The sequence below is a fragment of the Channa argus genome, chromosome 13 (genome assembly GCF_033026475.1).
Source record: "Channa argus isolate prfri chromosome 13, Channa argus male v1.0, whole genome shotgun sequence".
Taxonomy (NCBI): Eukaryota; Metazoa; Chordata; class Actinopteri; order Anabantiformes; family Channidae; genus Channa; species Channa argus.
In genome coordinates, this window is record NC_090209.1 from 14,223,207 (window position 1) to 14,235,178 (window position 11,972).

The window sequence follows — 11,972 nt, forward strand, 5'->3', positions numbered from 1 at the left end:
ATTTAATAAAAATCAGCACTAAACCATAGTTCAGATATTCTTACCTACTATGTCACTGTAAAAACAAACAAACAAACAATAAAAAACACAAACAAAAAACTATTGTGGGATATAATTTCAGTAAAATTAAACTTAAAATTAAATCTATTAACATGTGTAGTACATAAGTGCTTAATTCAAAGAAGCCTTGTTATTGATTTATTACCATAATACACAATAAAATACATTGTGTGTGGGTTTCTTTTACATTTTTTTCTGACTATTGTTGTAAGTAATAGTTTTTATACACTGTGAAATCTAATAGCTATCCTAACTTATATTATTTAGTTAATTTTGTTCAGATATCAAAAATAGTTCCTTCTTACTAGTCTTCATCAAGTTAAAGGTAATTTCAAGGGCAATGAAATTGATTTACTTATTGTTTTTTAGTTAAGCTAACTTTAAACACTCAAATACTTTACCAACAAATGAGGCAATGACACTACTACACCAGTAGGAGGCAGCAATATCAAAAAGGTGCATAGTCTGCTGGGAAATCTTGTAGGCAAGTATTAGATGTACAGTGGGTAAGTATTAATGGGGTCAATGGCTGAATACAATGTGACCAAAGTACAGAGTTGGGTATAAGAGACGTTTAAAATACTAATTTTACACAAGTAAGTATATCGCTTTTTTTTTTTTTTTTTTTTTTTTTTTTTTTTTTTTAACGGTAATTGGTTTGAATGTAAATCAAATTGAAGTTCAAGTAACTATAACCCAGATGTTCAAAGTTGCAGGAACTGTCACATTAGTTGGCCCAACCTAAATAAGTGTGGGGTTTTTTTGTTTGTTTTTTTTGTGGAATACCATGCAGAATACATTTAACTAGAAATTATTTTGTTGTTTAAAATAATGAACACTCCATACTGAGTTACAAGTACACCTAAAGTAAATTTATAAGTATACGTATGTATAAGTATACTACACTTAATAAGCATTTTTAACTATAAATACAATTCCTCTTTTAGTTTACTTGTTTTGTTTTTCTTTTTCAAGGTAATTAGTTTGCATGTTTTTTTTTTAAATAAGGTTAACTAATCAAAATTTACACTGTAGTTTACAATATACAGTGACATATGGTCAATCCCAAATCACAAAAACAATCACAGAAAGATTTTTGTTGAAATACAAAACAATTATCTTAACACTCACCATGTAGTTATAGTTACTTCAGGTAAATGACTGGCATCCAATCAGCAGTACAACATGCAAATTGAGCAGGTGTAACTAGGGAGGTACTGTAAACGAAACGAATATTTTTAGAATAACACCCATGTGTCAGGCGGTGTCTTCACAACATTTCACAGGAATAATGGACTAAATGTGTCTTCAGACAAAAGGAGGCTCAGGTTCACTGAGAGGAAGATGAAAACATTCCCATAGCAGATAAGGAGACTGGGAGACTGTGGTCAGATTGCAAATCTGCTGCTATTTCCAACTCATTTTGAAGTTATGGGTGTAAAATCTGATCATAAAAGTTTCCTGAAAACAGAGCGACGCATTAGCTGAGGACACTTTTCCAAATGGAGACGGACCGTCTGGAGTCAAGTTTGTGGGTCGGGAATAAGAGATGCCGGGCGGTCCTGACAGGCTGGCATTTCAACTGGACCGAGGTAGATAAAAAGAATCGCGACAAGAAGACAAGTAGGTGGCTCTCTCTGATATAAATTATATTATATGTAATGCAGCGCGTTGTATGGCTTGCTGAAGTGTTTAAAGAAGAACATACCCAGTGTCACTACAGTACATTGTGTTGATGAGATTTTAATCGCATGTTTAAAACTGACAACAGCTCAAAAATAAATGGGTGCATCTGTTGTTGCTGCGTGACATTTAACACAACCTGTTTCCTATCTGCGCTAAACTGCATACAGGAGTGATGACAAACAGGAGCGCTTTAATTAAGACAAACTGCCGGTAGAAAACGTGAAGAACAAGTTAAACATGAAACACAACAAACGGAGACAGTTGACTGAAAACAAAGGCTATGTTTCTCTGTCTCTGTCCAAATACACACACACTTGTAAACTCAAACTGGTAAAAAATGGAAATGGTATTCTGCAATCTGTTGTCCCTGCATAAGAAAGCATTTCGTACACGTGATGTCATTAATGTGTATTCAAAAACATTAATATTCAATATTGACACAAACAAGTTTTGAAGATGTTTTACCTTGCTTTGCACAAGCCGTATGTAACTGTAAAACCATGGCTCCAAAACTGCAGTTTAAAAGCTTTTTTATTATGAACCTGTGAGGAAGGGCAACCTGTGTAAAAACTGTGCCAAATCAACATGTGGACAATGATCTGCTGTGGTGACCCTGAACTCACAGGATAAGCCAAAAGAACTAACTAACTTAGCCAGCATGCACAATGGACCTTTTTCACACACTTGAAATGGCTCAGCCGTGTGAAGTGTCCCAGTAAATCGTGAAAGTTACCCACACCAGAATCTTGAAAACTCAGTCACCTTTTATCCTACAAGAAATTACTTTTAATAGGTAATAATCATTATCAGTAACACATGTTTTTTCTAATAACATATCTAGTATATTTTCATGAAGCCATTATGAAATGCTATACCGACATCAGCTGCCATGCCAGCTTCCATTAGTAAAGGCTACATTTTTCACAGTCATTAAAATATTCCATTAACAGTATGCAAAGAAACATCAAATGGAGTTTTAACTGCGTCTGTTTGTCCGTATGATTGAAGTTTCTGTACCTGTGGCAGAGGTGGTTGGAGTGGAGGAGGGCCGGGTGGAGATCCTGCCCCAGAAGGTGGTTGTGGAGACAGACAAAGACTTCACAGGTGGGTTCCCTTAAGAGATGCTCAGGTATAAAAAAATCCAGGATCACAGTTGGTGCTCATGTAAATAATAAGACAGCCTGAATCCCTGCACATCGTTTCCCACGCAGTGTGAATTATTTTCATACATTTAAATGAACAACACACTAGTCTCAACACAAATTAAATTTGTGGCTGTAACCACCAACGTTTTAACAGTTGATTTTGAGGTCTTATAGCTTGGTTTCATTTTTTTAATGTGTCATCCTTATCCAGTTTTTTACGTGAAGCGTAGCAGCAGTGGAGGCTCTTCTGGGTTGCTATGGAGACTAGGCCGGACCCAATTCAGCTGCCTCAGTCGGGTCCTTAGGGACCAATGGACGAACCAACTAAGAACAGTTCTCAAAACACACAGTAAGGATGGATAATTAGGCAAGGCACAAAGCTGATATTACAGGACTAACACTTTTTTTAAATAGGTCATGACTTGTCTATTAGCATAATGATTATTTTCAAATCTTCCTCTGGCTGCATGTCAAAGTTTACTGCTGTCATGTATTTTACAGGTCCATTACGTCCACACAAACTGCTGGTGTTTATTAACCCTTTTGGAGGAAAGAGGAAAGGAAGAAAGATCTACCACTCTGTGGTTGCACCTCTGTTTGAGCTGGCTGGTATCAGCTCCCATGTGATAGGTACAAATCATCTAATACATTTCTAGGTGAAGGCTTGTGTCTGACAGATGGCTTTAGACTCCTACTACTAGGCCTACTTTCGAAAATGATTAACAAAATGGGTTTTGCAGTGTGTATAATCATAACATTTATTGTTTAGTGACTGAGCGGGCAAACCAGGCCAGAGATCACCTCCTGAAGAAAGACTTGACAGGCTTTGATGGGTAAGAGTGTAAACATTGTGGTACAAGACCATTATAATAGCCAAGCTCGCTGGGAGGTGCTCTTATGACAGAAGCTCTTGTGTTTGTTTATAATAGTGTGGTGTGTGTTGGTGGGGATGGCATGTTCAGTGAAATACTTCATGGGTTGATTGGGCGGACGCAGCAAGAGGCAGGCCTTTGTGAGAATGATCCCTCTGTCACTTTACAGCCTTGTTTGCTCCACATTGGCATCATCCCTGCAGGTGATGACACTGATATCAAGTATTCATAAACTGATGGAGTTGGATTAAGAGCCGACATTCACACATTCCCGAATTATTGTTTCTACTGTAGGCTCTACAGACTGTGTTTGTTATGCCACAGTAGGAGTGATCGACCCTTTAACATCAGCTTTGCACATTATCATTGGTGAGGAAGTGTTTTCATTCAAATAAGCAGCATTTTTATGATTATCAATCATCTTTTGATTTTGTAAATCAGCATCTTAACAAAGAACACCTAAATGATTTTGTCAGCTTGCAAAGTATCCCTTGGTTGTCGTCCTCATTACCCCTCAATACACTGCAGGAGACTCTCAGCCTCTGGATGTGTGCTCAGTTCACCATGCCTCTGCTCTGGTGCGCTACTCAGTGTCTATGTTGGGCTATGGGTTTTATGGGGACGTGCTGACTGAGAGTGAAAAACACCGCTGGATGGGGCCCCTCAGATATGACTATTCTGGTATGTAATGGTGATTTATTCATGAGAACAGAAATTACTTTATGCTGAGTTATATCACATAGTTTCAGATATATGTATTTACTTTTAGCTTCAAAGTTAAAAATGCATCCGAATACTGTTGCTGTGACCAATATGAACACAATCAGACATGTGACTCATGTGTATGTTCTTTTTTAAAAGTAGTGCATAAACGATTGTCAAGTGTTTTGAGCTAAACTAACTGCTCTCCTTTGTCTAGGCACAATGGTGTACCTAAGCAACAGAAGCTATGCAGGCATAGTTCAGTACCTACCAGCAGACCCATTGCTCTCCAGCCCTAGAGATAAAACACGCTGCCTCTCAGGGTAAAACAACAACTGCTGACATAAAATTACCAAAACAAGACTTTAAACACAGACTTTTTGCATGTGTGGGCACTGTATTTTGTCATAACATCAGTCACTGAATATGTATTTACTGTAACTGTGAACATGGTAAGTATGTTGCAGAGATGACTGGGAAGAAGCCCACAGTTTTATATTTATTTATTTATTAACCTCGATTTATTAATTTTTTGTTCTAAAATGGACAAGCATACCACAAACATAAAATAAGAGCTTTAAGAAATGCTAGAAAACATTGTTACTAATCTTACTAATGAAGACAGTTTAACTTTGTGAACCTTAACCCTTTTAAATAAGAAAGGGAGAAAGTTTCCCTGGAAGAGCGTCATTATTATTCAAGAACTAGTGAAATGGTTCAAATTCACTGCTTGAGACACTGAAATTGCAACCACCTTTAGCAGGGACTCAGGTGTTGGGTGTACCTCAAACGACAGTAGAAACCTAGATCAAGAGGAACTTGATCTAGATGAAACATGAACCTTGGTCTCCTGTTAGAGTGTACAGTGCCCCAGTCTTTGTCTCAGGCTGCTGCCTCTGGTTCTCAGCCAAATGGGGTCAAGGTGGAGGGGCTTGTTTTTTGACAGACTGAAGGTGTTTGTGTTGGGTGTTTGCATTTAGGTGCAGTGTGTGCTCCAGAAGCACAGAAAAACTTTTCCACCACTTCTCTGATTCAAGCTCCCTATACAGCTCCCACTTCAGCCAGTACAGTAGTGAAACAGAAGGTAAGTACATCGACATACACGGATATATACCTTTGCTTGTATTCTGCATGTCTGTTTGGCATACATATGTGTACTCTCAGCTGACTCCTTTGCGGGAACCAGTATGACATATGAATTTTCGGACATTACCAGCTTACAGATGCACAGAAATTGACTGAAGAAGATCACATTTAATGTAATCTTCAACTGATATTGAAAGATCAGTTGAAAGTGTAGTGTTGTAAAATGTTTGGATGCAACACACAACAGTGCAGCTAAGGCAAACAATTACATTGCTAGCTCAAACACTGGTTGCCTGAAAGGTAGGAAACCAGATCTTAATGTACTTTATTCTGTTTTTGGTAAAAACAGTGAATAGCAAAGTATGCATGATAGGCTCAGATGTGCACCAGCTAAATCACAGTCCTTTAGGAATCATTCACAATATGTGCAAGGTTGTTTTTTTTTTTTTTAATGTAACATGATGTCTGTCTTTCACTGTCTCTCCAGGTGAGTGGATGACTGTGGAGGGCAATTTCAGGTGTGTTTCCCTCACTTGTATGTCCAGCTCGTGTCCCAGGAGTCCACTTGGCCTCTCACCTTCTGCTCACCTGGCAGATGGAACAGGGGACCTCATCCTAGTGTGGGACACCAACCCACTGGGCTTTCTCAAGTTCCTCTACAGGCACACGAGCACACAGGACCAGGTATAGGCACTGTCATATCAAAATAAACTTGAAATAGGAAGTTAAAAACTGCTTGACATTATCTATGACCCACTTTTATTTAGTTTGATCTGCCATTTGTGGAAGTCCACCGCGTGAAGGCCGTACGTTTCTGTCTCCCCTCTGGTAAGGGGGAGGAACAATATGAAAAGACTGGAGGGTCAAGTGGTGGGGTCGATGAAGGGGAAACAAAAAGTGTCGAGACAGAGAGCAGCAATGGCTCTCAGCAGCACCTGGCGGAGACAGGCACGAGGGGAGAATTGACAAATGAGGAGAAAACAGCGAATCCCTTCCTGTGCGGTCTGTGCTGCAGTAAATCTCCTGCTTTGTCAGTGTGGAATTGTGATGGAGAGATTCTGCCTTTCACCGATATCTTCAGTAGGTATGGAAGTCAGACCATCCTTCTTGTATTTTGTGCAGTTTCAAACTATATTATCTTCAGATGTCAGGTTAAATCAATTGTATTTCAGCTAAGTCAAGACAGCAAAAATAAGATGTGGACTTCCTCTTTCAGGATTCATGGCCAGTTGGTGCATCTGTATGCCAGGGGCATCGAGGACAGAGAAGCTCTACACAGCTGCAGTGAGGAATGTGACAAGTGTGAAAGGATATGCATTCTACAAAAATAGCCGCAACTAAACTTTGGATGATCACAGAAAAGTAACATGCTGGGAATGTTTCTACAGCGAGGCTAATTTGTGAATGCAAAGCCTTACGATCTGTGGTGGCTAAAGAGTTCGTACTATTTCAGGTATCTTTCTTTGCAATAACAGAAATTAAAACTATTTATTCTTAAATCTGTGTATTTGTTGAACTCTGCTCAAAGAAACACAATTAAAAATATTATATATCCTGTGGTGCAGGTTTAGAACACACAACCACTTTACCCAGAGTGTATGATGTTTTTGATTAGTACATTTTATGTTCACTTGAGCTTCCAATTCATGGAATAACATCAAGAGTTGTTAAAAGGCAAAGAGCATTTTAGTACAATAAAGGGGTTCAATGTAATGTTCTCTTGTTGTCCCTATTAGTTTTGCAGTGAATCTTAAAAATAATAGAAATAATAGCAGTAAACACTTCCTCTTTGTTGAACGTAAACAGAAGTGCAGTAGAAACAGTTTCGTACTTGAGTGAGACTACACTTACAAGATTGACATTGTTAAAAAAAAAATGTAAGTGTCAACACAGCTTCTTATTGTTATATGCTGCAAATGTAACAGAAAAGTGGAATGACACTAGCTCCAGTGAAGAAGCAAGAGCAACGGCAAACCCCTTTGCCCTCAAACTACTGGTAGACTTATTGAATGGAGTGTTTAAGGTCTGAGTGTAGAAGCAGTTTCAGCATGTGCATGTTTCCAGCTGGTCTACACAGTGTTGGACAAAGGTGATAAAAAACAAGAAATGCACAACCTGGTGTAGGCAGTTGGAAGAGAGCAACCTGTTCCTACAGACCAGACCAACAAGCTCTCCAAGTACTTTATAACCTTTATATTGTCGCTTTGTGTGTATTACATTCAGGGCCTTACAGGTTAAAAAAAACTTTTTTCTTAATAATTATGTGTTTAAATGTTGATTCTTTATTTTCTTAATTACTTAAAAATGACATTAAGGGTGAACACTGTTGTCAAACAAAAAAAAAAGCTGGAGTCAAAGGATGAAGGAAGATTTATTTGGAAGTTTCAAATTCAGTTACATTTTGTTTGTTTACACATTCATTCTTGTATGAACAAAGATAAAAGTTGTGGTTTTCTTTTGTACATTAAGAAAAATGCAAACAAAGCACTCAATGTGAAAGGTCGGAGGACTTGTAAACTTTCATACAATGGCCTTAATGTGATCGTAATGTGTGCACAAGTATGTGTGTAAGAGAGGCCCTCAAGGTTTGTGTGGCTGCACCCACTTGTATGTCCCCTCATAGTGAAATCCCACCCTTTTCACAAGATCATCTGCCTCACTTGGACCACGGCTATGGACACAACAAATAAAACACAGAGGGACAAAAAATAATGAATCAAAAGTAAAATGTGCATCATGTAACATAACTGTTGTCCCATAAAACAGATTTTTACCTGCCGTATGTGTAAGGGATGGGGTGTTTTTTCTCTCCCTCTATGTGGTGGAGGAGTGGGGTGAAAATCCTCCAGGCCTCATGCAACTCATCACTGAGAAAGGAAAATCAGCATTTCATGACAAAACAAGAAAATACACTGATGTTGAACTATGGCACCACTGTATCAAATTGCCACAAAATAAAAAGATAAGGCACAGCCCTGAAAAAAGCTGTTTGGCTCTATTTAAATAATAAGTTATGTGCAAGGAGACATGTTTAGTGCTTGTTTAGTACAGTAAACAAAGCTACTCACCTACGAACAAAGTGCATCTGATTTCCACAGAACACATCTAGTATGAGTCTCTCATAAGCATCTGGGAGCTTCACATTCTATAGGAAGATAACAGCTGTTTAAAAAAACTGCATATGCTTATCTGAATTTCGTGCTATTCTGAATTTCAGATTTGTATCTTAATACAAATGACGGGTAAACAACAAGGGAACTTCCAATATTACACAAATGCAAAACTGCATGAGTGTAAGCAAAGATTTTTTTAAAATCCAAATACTGTAATATGTCCTTGGTTGTCTCATCAAGTCTGTGTACAATAAGAATAAATGCACTGTGGCATTAATGTATAACCTTTAATCCACTCTATTCACTCACAATTAAAGCACTCTATATATTAATAAATTACAAATGGATTATAATTGTATCGATTCAAAGTTTTAATTATTTCAATTTATTGTTTATTAAAATACATTTTAAAATTGATAGTTAGATCTAATTGATTTACAACAGTGGATATCTTTACGCCTTTGACACCTTGTATCTGCTTTTGTAGGTAAGGTCCAGCTCAGTTTCCTCAGGGCTGAAGTAAACCCCAGGCCTCTTCGTCATCATCTTCAGGTAAATGGCTTCGTCTGGCTGCACCCGCATCACCAGCTCGTTCCTCTGACACCGTCCCCCGAAAATGTCTCCTGGCACATCTGTAAACTGCAGCCGCACTTCTGCCTTCCGCTCATTCAGAGCTTTACCACAGCGCAGAATGAAAGGAACTCCTGACACATGGTACAAAGAGAGACAAGGGGAAACTATTAACATGAGAAACACAACTTAAAAACAATTTAATTAAGAGAAAAGAAAAAGTTTTAAATGTTTAGATTCACCATCCCATCGCTCGTTTTGAACATATAGCACTGCAGTAGCAAATGTTGGTGTGCAGGAGCCTTTTGGTACAGTGGGGTCATCAAGGTAACCTAGCTTGGAGTGGCCCTCCCCCTCAGGGTCCCCCACATACTGGCCGAGCACCACATCTGCCACTGCTACAGGAGCTATACACTTCAACACATTAACCTACAGCCCATCAAAAAACACAGTTAAACAGCATTGAAAGACAACAATAATGATAATACAAAAAGGCACAATGTTGCAAAAGGCTTTCATCCAATGAGTGGTCATACCTTTTCATCTCTCACGTCATTTGGGCTGGTGGAAGCTGGTTTGTCCATCGCAACCAAACAGAGCATCTGGAGGAGATGGTTCTGCATCACATCTCTACATTAATATGAATGGACCGGAGTTAGGGCATGTGACTAGATAAAGAATAACAGTTAAAAATAATTAACTGAATGAAATATCCATAATTTTCCATATTTATTTCCACAAGTATTATCGCTCACCGAATGATACCAAAGTTATCGAAGTATCCTCCACGTCCCTGTGTGCCAAAGGGCTCTTTGAAAGTGAGGACCACACAGGCCACACTGTTCCTGTTCCATATAGGCCCAAAGATGCGATTTCCAAACCTAAAAAGGAGATTAAATTAAATGCTATAAAAATAAAACATAAGAAGGAGGTAAAAGATACGGACAACTCCTGAAATTCATTTAAACATATACATACAGCCTTTCGGTGTTTTAATTATGTTTATGGAGCTTATTACCTGAGCACCATGAGGTTCTGGACCATTTCTTTTCCCAGATAGTGGTCTATGCGATAGATCTGATCCTCTGTGAACAAGGAGGACAGGTGGGCTGACAGCTCCTGTGAGCTCTGGAGGTCACGGCCAAACGGCTTCTCAACAATTACCCGGTTCCACCCTCTTATTTCCAAAAAAACTGATCAGAACCATTTTATCAAACAGCAACCAAACCATTGTTTATTCGGACTGGAAGATACTTACTTGCTGCTCATGCAGTGCGTTCGGAGGTTTGTGCTGACGTGGTGGTAGACGGTGGGTGGCAGAGCCAGGTAGAAGAGCCGATTGGAGTGAGCTCCCCCAGGCAAAAATGACAGATGGGTGTTGAGTTGATCAAAGGAGGTACCATTATCATAGCTGCCGTTCACATAGGAGTTCTTACTAAAGAAGGCTGAGACACTGTCAGTCTCATCATCCTGGACCTGAGAGGAACATTAAACAATAAATCCTAAAAACAGGGCCTGAGTAATCAAAAACTGTGCCTCTGATAGCCAAAAAGAAGCCTATGTAATATGACCTTCATATGAGGCAGACATGCTTTCTTGATGTCATCCACAGTCAGATTAGACCGAGCAAAACCGACAAAGTAGGTACTGTCTGGGAACAGGCCATCTCTGAATAACCACCTGAAGAAGGTACAGAGTTAAAAAAAAAAATAATTAAGTTGAACACTGGTTAATGGTCAAACTCTTCACAATACCAGTAAACAACTTAAAGTAACAGTCTCTGTGTGAGCAGTGATTTTTTTTTTTTTACTTACCACAGAGTTGGATAGATCTTCTTTTTAGCAAGATCGCCCTGTGCAGACGACACATTTGAAAAAGAAATCTAATCAATCATGAGTCCAAAGACTAAGCAAACTGTAAATGTCTGTCAACTAAAAAGAGACTTTGAAATTTAACAAACCCTTATTTTAGAGCTCAGCACAGACCATTTTCATATTGAGAAAAGATTAAAAAAAGAAAACAAAAGCAACAGATATTAACAACGACATTTTACAATTCTTTCAGTGCTCGACAAAGAGAAAAAGCGGATGCTGATGTTTTACAGTGAACTGTTCCAGCTCAAGGCTTTGTGTCACATTTCCCCATTCTTTTATTTATGAAGATACAAATCTAAACAATTTAAGGGTCTTCAGTAAACAAGACTAAAGAAGCTACTTGAATGAGTAATGAAATGTTTTAAAACAAAAAGTCCAGTTGCCCTGACTCAGTTTTCAGATAACCACAGCTTTTTAAACAGACTGAACATTATTTCATTTTGGTTACAAGGAAATTGTGACACATTCCACAGAAGAAACTGTGGTTTTACGTCTTATTTTGAAACCAGTTCAAAGGTTGCACTCACGGAAGCTCCTAGGATGATGAATGTGTGTGTGCAAGTATGACTCCACTGCTCCTTTCCATAGAGCTCCTTCCTGATCTGTCCAAACACCTCAGAGCGAGTCAAAGGTTCAGTGCTCATCTTCTTGGCCCATCTGTTCCCTGTCTTCTCCTGCTGCCAGTACCTTTATTTCCCTATAGGACTATGTTGGACAGTATGACGAAATTGCAATGATCGTGCTCACCTTTCAAAAGAACCTGAGTTAATGCTGCCACCTATTGTTGCAAAGAAGAGAAGGGAGGAAAAAAAAAAAAAAGACACACCTCCATGTCACTGCTTCCTGCAAAGGCTTTAAATGTAA

General features: G+C 38.6%; 2 protein-coding genes across 5 annotated transcripts; one reads left to right on the forward strand and one right to left on the reverse strand.

Annotated features, from left to right (window-relative positions):
- Window positions 1-1,322: 1,322 nt before the first annotated feature.
- On the forward strand, window positions 1,323-8,342 carry zgc:158263 (ceramide kinase family protein). Of its 4 annotated transcripts, none has more exons than XM_067527546.1 (13): window positions 1,323-1,683; window positions 2,755-2,850; window positions 3,103-3,240; window positions 3,393-3,521; window positions 3,661-3,724; window positions 3,821-3,966; window positions 4,058-4,132; window positions 4,292-4,444; window positions 4,683-4,788; window positions 5,446-5,549; window positions 6,039-6,235; window positions 6,319-6,635; window positions 6,768-8,342. In XM_067527546.1, the coding sequence occupies exons 1-13, from the start codon at window positions 1,563-1,565 to the stop codon at window positions 6,880-6,882; spliced, it is 1,761 nt and encodes a 586-aa protein (XP_067383647.1). In that variant the 5' UTR covers window positions 1,323-1,562; the 3' UTR covers window positions 6,883-8,342. The 4 variants fall into 4 exon arrangements, with proteins under 4 accessions (XP_067383647.1, XP_067383646.1, XP_067383649.1 ...); XM_067527545.1 differs by having other exon boundaries at window positions 6,319-6,631; XM_067527548.1 differs by having other exon boundaries at window positions 6,385-6,631.
- LOC137139797 (glucose-6-phosphate 1-dehydrogenase-like) lies at window positions 7,904-11,892 on the reverse strand. The gene is made up of 12 exons (XM_067527550.1): window positions 11,636-11,892; window positions 11,049-11,086; window positions 10,806-10,914; window positions 10,493-10,710; window positions 10,253-10,411; window positions 9,990-10,115; window positions 9,771-9,864; window positions 9,477-9,663; window positions 9,133-9,368; window positions 8,620-8,696; window positions 8,326-8,418; window positions 7,904-8,222 (listed from the first exon to the last, which is right to left on the reverse strand). Exons 1-12 carry the CDS (start codon window positions 11,750-11,752, stop codon window positions 8,132-8,134), a joined length of 1,545 nt encoding a protein of 514 aa, XP_067383651.1. The 5' UTR covers window positions 11,753-11,892; the 3' UTR covers window positions 7,904-8,131.
- Between the last annotated feature and the right edge of the window lie 80 nt (window positions 11,893-11,972).

Coding starts and splice junctions, on each gene's coding strand:
- zgc:158263 (XM_067527545.1), top strand. CDS start 1,563: ATGGAGACGGACCGTCTGGAGTCAAGTTTGTGGGTCGGGAATAAGAGA. Junction 3,725..3,820: donor GACTTGACAGGCTTTGATGG/GTAAGAGTGTAA, acceptor TGTTTATAATAG/TGTGGTGTGTGTTGGTGGGG. Junction 6,632..6,767: donor GCCTTTCACCGATATCTTCA/GTAGGTATGGAA, acceptor TTCCTCTTTCAG/GATTCATGGCCAGTTGGTGC.
- LOC137139797 (XM_067527550.1), bottom strand. CDS start 11,752: ATGAGCACTGAACCTTTGACTCGCTCTGAGGTGTTTGGACAGATCAGG. Junction 11,087..11,635: donor TCATCATCCTAGGAGCTTCC/GTGAGTGCAACC, acceptor TCGTCTGCACAG/GGCGATCTTGCTAAAAAGAA. Junction 10,116..10,252: donor CAGAACCTCATGGTGCTCAG/GTAATAAGCTCC, acceptor TCTCCTTTTTAG/GTTTGGAAATCGCATCTTTG.